Here is an 8,747-nt window from a genome sequence, read left to right as displayed (position 1 = left end):
ACAGCAATACTGTGAAATATTATTACAGTTTAAAAGAACTGTTTTCTATTTAAATATACTTTCTAAGACAGTAAAGATGTTTATTCATTTTTTAATGTCACAAAAGATTTCTATTTCAAATAAATGTTATTCTTTTGAATTTTCTGTTCATAAAAAAAAGAATAAAAAATTATTTATTCCACACAAAGGTTTTCACAAAAATATTAAGTAGCACAATTTAAACATGGATAATAATACATGTTTCTTGAGCAGCAAATCAGCAAATTAGAATGATTTCTGAAGGATCATGTGACACTGAAGACTGGAGTAATGATGCAAAACATTCAGCTTTGCCATTACAGGTATAATTTCTACTTTAACACATTTTAAAATAGTAAACAGTTATATTAAACTAGTAATATGTTTGCAATATTATGATTTTTATTGTATTTTTGATTAAATAACTGCAGCCTTACATTTGTGCATAAAAAGCTTCTTTCAAAAATATTTATCCAAAACTTTTGAACGGTAGTGTATTTGGTGATTGGTTTACATTATCCACTAGAGTTTTGATTAAAGAGTATGAATGCAAACATGAAAACCTTTACAATGAGGTTCAGTAAGTTAATATTAAGTAATGCAATAGCTAATATGAACTAGCAATCAATAATACTTTTACAGCATTTATTAATCTAGGTTAATGTAAATTTCTTCATATACTAATACATTTTTAATATATGCAAACAATAAAATTGAACAATAATATATTCATGAATTGACATTAAGCTAGATTATTAAATGCTGTACAATTGTTGTTCATTATTAGTTCATTACCAAATGCATTAAATAATGTTGAAAAACTAAACCTTATTGTAAATCGTTCACATTTTTCGAACATTATTCAAATTTGGGCCTTTGTACAATCCAAATCACTCGGGTTGACCTCAGCAAGAAGTTTGTAGGACCATCAGCCCCCACTGACGAGAGAAAGGAGGGGTGGGCCATTCGTCACTGACACCTGGTGCTCCAGATGACAGCCCTGTGGCCAGATGGATTACGTTGCACATAAAAACACATACACATATACGGCCATATCATGCCCACTGTAACATCTTTAAAGGATTAGTTCACTTCCAGAACAAAAATTTCCTGATAATTTACTCACCCCTATGTCATCCAAGATGTTCATGTCTTTCTTTCTTCAGTTGCAAAGAAATTGATATACTTTATAACCACAAATGCTCGTCTTGCACTAGCTCAACTTCACTCATTACGCAGTCACGTTGGAAAGGTCACGTGTGATGTAGGTGGAAGTACCGATCCAGTTTTTATAAAGGGAACGTGCAAAGAAAGTCAAATGCCCTTTACCAAAAAATGGTAAAACAGCGATGTCGGACGATTAACATGGAGATAAACATGAGATGGAGTTTTTCGCCCTACCCTGTCTTTTTAAACCGGAGTACACAGACAAAGAGCTAACTGCCAACGTGGTTATGTAATGTGTGAATTTGTGGACTTGCATTGCGGAGCTAGTGCAAAACATGTATTTGTGGTTAAAAAGTATATAAATCTTTTTTTTTTTTTTTTTTAGAAAAGGCTAGATAAGACCCCAATTCCTCACCTGGGATCGTGTAGAGCCCTTTGAAGCTGCATTGAAACTGCAATTTGGACCTTCAGCCCATTGGCCACCATTTAAGTCCATTATATAGAGAAAAATCCTGATATGTTTTCCTGAAAAATATTAATTTCTTTGCGACTGAAGACAGAAAGACATGAACATCTTGGATGACATGGGGGTGAGTAAATTATCAGGAAATTTTTGTTCTGGAAGTGAACTAATCCTTTAAACATACCACCAGGTTGACGAAACCAACTCAATACTCAATACACTACTCAATAACCAAAAAACAGCATGTCTCAAACCGCATCGCTCTGTAAAACTAAACTAATGAATGCAGGGACCAATAAAAGCAGCCGTATTGGAGGGCGTCATATCTCTGAGGAGTGTCCTAGTAGTGTCAGGGAGGCAGGATGTGGGAAGAGTGACGTGATGCCGCAGTGGGGGCAGATTAAAACAAACCCCATGGTGCATGTCTGGCCGTATTTCCCTCCCCTGCTACTGTCAGTGCCACCTGTCACCCCAAAGCCTCATCTCCCAGCCTAACCCTCAGCAGACACCACCATCGTGTACAAAGTTCACCCGTATTAGAAGCAACAAAAGTTATTATGCTTTCTGGCCACAAAACATTCCCTCTGTACAATTAGTGAACAAATGCAACTGAACAAATTAAGAAAGGTCACAGAGTCTCAGTATAGTTTACCTCCAGTGCAGCAGACGGTTTCTTCTTGAGCTCCTCGCACTTGCGGAACTTGCAGATCTGGTGGCCTGTCTTGCGATTCCGGCAACTGCTGCACTGCTCGCAGTTAATCCTGCGCCGGCAAGGTGGGCACATCCCACAGCGTTTCCTTTTCTTCTTCCCGGAGCTAATGGCGGAGGCCAGCTCGCTTTGCACTGGGTACTCCGTCAAGCCGGCCATGTGCAGCGAGCTGTCAGCGAGGAAGACTCCGGCCGGTGTCATGATGAACAACCCTGGGTTGAAGGGGAAGCCGCCACCCACACCGTATGGGAAATCTGTGTGACCCCCCACCGTGTCGGCCACCGACGCTCCTTCCAGGTCGATCGTGCCCACCTCGCCCATGCCCACTCCCATTCCCCCCGGCAGCAACATGTGCTCCATGCCCGCCCGCTTAAGCAGCGCAGCTGCCTGGGCAAAATGCAACAGGCCATTCTGTCCCTCCAACACCTGCTCCAGGGTTCGGTCCAGCTTGCTCGGCACCAAGGCCGAGGCGGAAGGCTGCTGCGGCTGCTGCTGGGCGGGCTGGGGCTTGGCCCCGTGGCTCTTGGCCTGGCCGTTGTGTTTCAGTCCATTGGCAGTCTGGGGGCACACGGCGGTGTACTGCGAGAGGGTGCGAGACCTCTTCAGGCTCTTGCTGAGGGGCTCGCTAATGATGCCGCTCCGGTTGCGGCGTTCGATAACAGGGCTGTCCTCCCCACAACTGCGCTTGTCCTGGTCCTGGTCCGTGTCCTGGTCCTGGGACTTGGGTGTCCGGCTGCCCTCCGGCTGTCCGCCAGACATGGTCCAGCCCCGGTGTGTGAGCGTGGGAAGGGGGGGCGGGGTTGGGGAGGGGACGGGGGCTGGCGAGGGAGGAGCCAGGCAGCCCTCACAATCCGCTCAGTACCCAGGTGAGGGTGGAGCCTCCCTTTAATGGGCAAAACGGCCGGCCAATGGCAGGCAGACCCCGATGCCCTCGGCTCTAGACTTCAGCCCTCATCCACATCTTTCTGCCGGCAACCTGTAAACTAAGACACAAAGACAGAAAGGGAGAGAGAGATGTTGATGTTGAAAGCGTTCTGATGCTCAAAAGAGACCTTGACAACAAAAAGCAGCGACCGCGAACAGTGAGCGGTGATGTGGGCCTTTCTTTTGCATGGATCCTACATTTTATTGAGTGTTGTACCGATGCCCCGACTGTGCCTGAGAAATCAATATGTACATTTATCTCCAAACCCTATGTAGAAGGAGTAAAGCAAAAATGAGATTGACGTGAACAGTAGCACAGCCACTTTTTTCACAAAAAAGTCTTTTTTCTGTGATAAAAAGCACCCTGAATAATAAAAAATGGCAAAAAACTAAACCATGAAAAAATTATTTTGCAATTAGTAATTTTCCACACGAAATTGGTTTACTTTTCAGAAAAGCACAACTTACTGTTTCTGTAAAAGATGAGACAGAGTCGCTTCACTCAAGGTAAAGCAGACAGTACAACACACTGTACAGTAAGCTTGACTGAAGGAACCAATTAACTTCTCTTTATCAAGATAGCGTGTGTATCAGAAAAAAATAATAACATCAGTTTTAGTGTGAATAAATCAATATGTCTTAGGCAAGTGCAAGTCAAATTTCAGTGAAGTCCTGGATTAAATCAATTACATCCCCCTTAAACATGTGATGTCACCTGTACAAGCATAAACCCCATCACCTGCCTGTTATTTCATTCATTTATTCACTGCAGTAACAGTGAGAGTACAGGAAGAATTCTCTTTGAAACTGTGTATGCATATACAGGGCATTACTCTTCCATACGTATATGTTTGCTACATATTTCACTGCCACTTTATTTTGAATCTGAATGTTACCTTGATACCCTTGATAATCTATAATCACATATAGCCGCTGGGCTTGTTATAAAGCGGTCATTCTACAAAACAGGTTCCATTTGTGTCCCTAATGATGGCATCAGCTATCTATTGTTAAATGACTTCAACAATAAACAGCTGATGCCATCTTCTATTATGTGCTAAACAGACAATTTTTGTGTGTATTTTCCTTTGTTTTATGCCAACACTTCTTACTGTATTAGCAAATATCTACATTTTGATCAAATAAAATATATGGAAATAAAAGATATTATGTTTTAATTTGCTCTCTGTATACAGTATTTAGATTTTAGTTTGAGCACCAAAGTTATGTGTCCACCCTGTTACCATCATTTTTTGTGCCTAAACTAATGACTTCATAAATCAAAAAACCTTTATTAATGGCATCATATTTTCAAAAAGTTAACTTTGCGAGGACAGTTAATGTCTCCTCTGTTTTATCATTATATTTTTGATAGTGGGCACCAATCTTGAAATGTCAACCATGTTTCCATGTTTTCTGCTGATAACTGCTAAATGAACATCTGTAGAATTCTCAAAATTAAGTTCTATTTCTAAGAAGCACATATGTAGTTTCATGATTGTGAGTGCAAGGCTTGTAATGTCAAAAAATAAATAAATACAGTAAAACTGTCAACCCTGTTACCTCCACGAGCGCCTAATTATATCCTAGAGTTTTTTTATAATTCAAATGTAGTAACGGAAGTTTAAGATGGCACGGTGTAATTTATTAACACTTTGTCTAAAGTTTGTTAGAATGTTTAAAATCTTACAGAAGTGTACTTTAAAAATCACATTAGCAAACTTGAAAAGGCGCCTGTTTTGTAACATAATCCAAAGAGACCTATTATGCTCATCATGTGTCATCATATGACACATGACAGAATGCCGCTGAACGACTGGACACAGAATTTTACCTCATGACAGAATCCAAACGCCAAAAACTCAACTCTTGTTTTTTATTGGCTGCCCCCGTCCACAACAGAGACATCCACAAACACCCACACACACAACCCCACTGATAAAAGCTGAGGAAATGGCCGGGCCAGTCCTTATAAGGGAAACAAAGGGACAGGGAGGGAGAGAGGATAGGATAGGGGGTGGTGGAGGGGATCTACGCAGTGTGTGGAAATTGGAAGGCCAGAATTAGTGGGAGGTAAAGCTTCAAAGGCAGGAGCGCAGCCCCCGCATTCTCCCCAGCTCGGGGGTCTGTGGCGCCAGCGGACCACAGCCAGCCTCTTTCTCTCTTTCGCTCGCCTTGCTCGCTCTCTCTTTCTCCTTCCCAAACCAGGGGCCACACTGCACCAGGGTGCCTTACCTCACGCCTGCCAAACCTTCCCCGCCGCACACATCTCTTGCTGGGACTATGGAAGCACCCGACCTTCCCGTCCCAAAAGTGCTGAAATTACATAGCAGCGTTTTCATTCAGTATTAGCAGCAATGACTCACTTCCCATCCAAAGCTAAGGAGAAAAACATGTCTCTAACGGACCATGCTAGCTTTCCATGGACAACCCGTGGTTTCTCTTTTATCCTGGCTTGGAATGGCAATATGGCACATCTCAAATCCTTTCCACTCTTATGGTTGCTGCACCAAGCCAAAGTTGGCCACACACCACCACACACCAAACGTTATCCTAGCAGCGTGTTGTAGTCCATCCCCATGACATACACTCTTATCTGTGTTATTGTTTTGTTTTTGAAATTCAGGTTATGATATGCTATAATCCAAGACCAGTACACTACCTTTCAGAAGCTTTAAAAAAAATAAAAATTCAGCAAGGGTGCATTAAATTGATTAAAAATGACAGTGAAGACATTTATAATGTCACAAAATATTTCTATTTCAAACAAATTCTGCTCTTTTCATCTTTCTATTCATCAAACAATCCTGAAAAAAAAAATTGTTTACGAAAATATTAATAACAAGAAATGTTTCTTGAGCACCAAATCAGCATATTAGAATGATTTCTGAAGGACACTAAAGACTGGAGTAATGACTGCTGAAAATTCAGCTTTGGCATCACAGAAATAAATTAAATTTTGAAATATATTGAACAGTTATTTAAAACTGTAAATATATCTAAAAATACTACTGGTTTTACTGTATTTATTATCAAATATATGCAGCCTTGGTGAGCATAAGATATTCTTTCAAAAACATCTTGTCAACCCCAAACTTTTGTGTAACATTCAGATAAAGTCAAAACACAAAATGTGTCAGAAAGAGGCAGAGCGGCCAGTCAGACAGGGTAAGAAAACGGGGACAGGTGGCTCAATGTTAGCACTACTTGCTTAATTACTGTTCCCAAAGTAACCATTAGGGTGATGGAAATGGGCCCACAAAATGACTTAGCAAATAAGCCCACTGGACATAAATGAATCGATTTGTTTTCTCCTGTTTTGAGAATTTTTTTCCCATTAGGAGTCAATTCAGTCACACAGCTTCCCAGTGAACTGGATGCTATCTGCGGTAATACGCTACCATTGATCTCAAAGCAAATAAAATGCAAACACAGTGTGTGATGGTTACTAAGCATTGTCAGTTCTTTGTTGTCTCCATCTGTTCCTGTAATATATGGCCTGTGTTTGCAGAGGTCTCGTAAAGGCTGAAATAAGTGAATTTGTCTGTCGCTGCCTCCACATTGGCTCCTGTCAATCATTGTAACCTCTTCAACATCAGGTCCACCTCAAAGTTAAACTATCTTCCGGTTTCTCTGCACCTGTGTCACAGTCTTCACTGAGGACTCACATCAAATGATGTTTCCTCTGATCCTCTGATTTTATCAACCTATCCATCTACAAATGTGTGACTCCCACATTCTGTCAACCACGTGCACTTCACGCTCCTCCAACATTTCTGTCTAATTAAGTCACAGATTTTTCAAATTTAGTCAAATTATTGTTATTGCAACACTGTCATCTCTTTCATTCCTCTTTGACAGTATATTTTTCCCGCCACATATAATTGCCATGTAAAAATACAAAATATACAAAATTTACAAAATATAAATGCATCAGAATTTACTAGATATGCTGTTTCAATGACCAATATTAGCAAGTTATCTGTCCACACTGAACTCAGTATGGCTGCATGATGTGAAACAATCTCAGAACATATTTCAATGTACAGTACAGTTATGAAGATACATTTTGGAACAACAAATGACATTTAAAAGCAGCCGGGGCCACCGAAATAGAAATAGGGATGCACAAAATGGAAATTTTAGGTGATACTGATATGCGTTGGGGAATAACTAGTTACATGTAACGGCGTTACGTAATTTAATTACAAAATAAATGTAGGCCTAACTGTAATCAGTTACAGTTACTAAGAAAAAATGTGTAATTAAATTACAGTTACTTATGAAAATGTTAACGATTACAAAGGGGATTACATTTGAATATTTACACACATCCACATACAGATTTAATTGATTTCTTTCCCAAATTGCACTGACTAGTCTGAGACATACGGCTATAATTTCCGCGAGACTGGTTCGTAGAATCCAGTCATAAAATCGGAATTCCTATAGCCTAACGCGGACGGAATATGCCACATTTTTGGACGAATAAATCAAAAGTAGGTCAGTACACTTGAATCAAAACGTGATATGGACTTGTGTCTGTAAATATTAAGCCGCAAAAAGACAATATATGAGTCCTGCACGTTCTACGTGTCTGTGGAAATCAGCCGCGGACTGGCCATCGGGAGAACCGGGACAATTCCCGATGGCCTGGCAGCCGATTTGGCCCGCTATTTTAATATTATTTACATACTCTACTTATTGAGTGAACTGTTCATTCTACCTCAAAATGACTTGATCTAAATTCTAAAGACAAGACTTTAATGAATATTTTCAGCCATCAAACCAACTAACTTAGTTCATACCCATAAAGATAAGTCTTCAGGTGTACTATATACAATATACAAGTGTATCTACATTACACAGTAGTAGTAAGCTGAGTCATTTTAAACAATTACTAATACTATTGTATACATTTCACAATCATTTTTTTGGATTCCTCTTTTGTCTAATTCAGATTGGCTGTGACATCTGCCTACGGTGGTATCGGTCGCCGTGATTTTGCCAAGTAAGACCTGATCCTGGATCAACATTACTGTCCAAAAATACAGACTTAACCCAATCCCTACCCCTAAACCTAACCTTACCCATAATTCATTCCTAAAATCAGAGGGAAATGATAGCTGATTAACAAGGGTGTAGAAGCACCTAACCCTGACTGTAAGCCTAAAACTGACATGTCCTGAAAAGTTATATCTCTATTCTGATTGGTTGATTGGAATGTTGTTCCTGGAACATGTTTAAAATGAACTTGTTTAAAAGAAACAACATGTTCCTGGAACAAGGATGTTGATCCAGGAACATGTTGTACTTGGTGAAATCACGCTCACCATGAATCGGTTAGTCGTGACTGGCAATGCTTTGGCTCGCGCGCTCTCCAAGCCTCCACCAAATGGTTTGGATCAGAGTAATCAATGCGAGAGAGAGAATGGAGTGGACTGTGGAAGCGCACAGGTGGAGCAG

At 40.4% G+C, this 8,747-nt stretch overlaps 1 protein-coding gene across 4 annotated transcripts in view; it reads right to left on the bottom strand.

Annotated features, from left to right (window-relative positions):
* cxxc5a (CXXC finger protein 5a) overlaps positions 1 to 8,747 on the bottom strand; it is a 29,499-nt gene that overhangs the window by 11,526 nt on the left and 9,226 nt on the right. For all 4 annotated transcript variants that reach the window (XM_016481050.1, XM_016481048.1, XM_016481051.1 and 1 more), the window contains exon 2: positions 2,301 to 3,340. In XM_016481050.1, coding sequence (XP_016336536.1) covers positions 2,301 to 3,116 — 816 coding nt within the window. In that variant the 5' untranslated portion in view covers positions 3,117 to 3,340. The remainder of the gene's footprint in view (positions 1 to 2,300; positions 3,341 to 8,747) is intronic.

The sequence above is a fragment of the Sinocyclocheilus anshuiensis genome, unplaced genomic scaffold (assembly GCF_001515605.1).
Source record: "Sinocyclocheilus anshuiensis isolate Anshui unplaced genomic scaffold, SAMN03320099.WGS_v1.1 scaffold509, whole genome shotgun sequence".
Taxonomy (NCBI): Eukaryota; Metazoa; Chordata; class Actinopteri; order Cypriniformes; family Cyprinidae; genus Sinocyclocheilus; species Sinocyclocheilus anshuiensis.
Note: the sequence above shows the minus strand (reverse complement) of the source record. Positions and strands in the feature narration are given on the sequence as shown.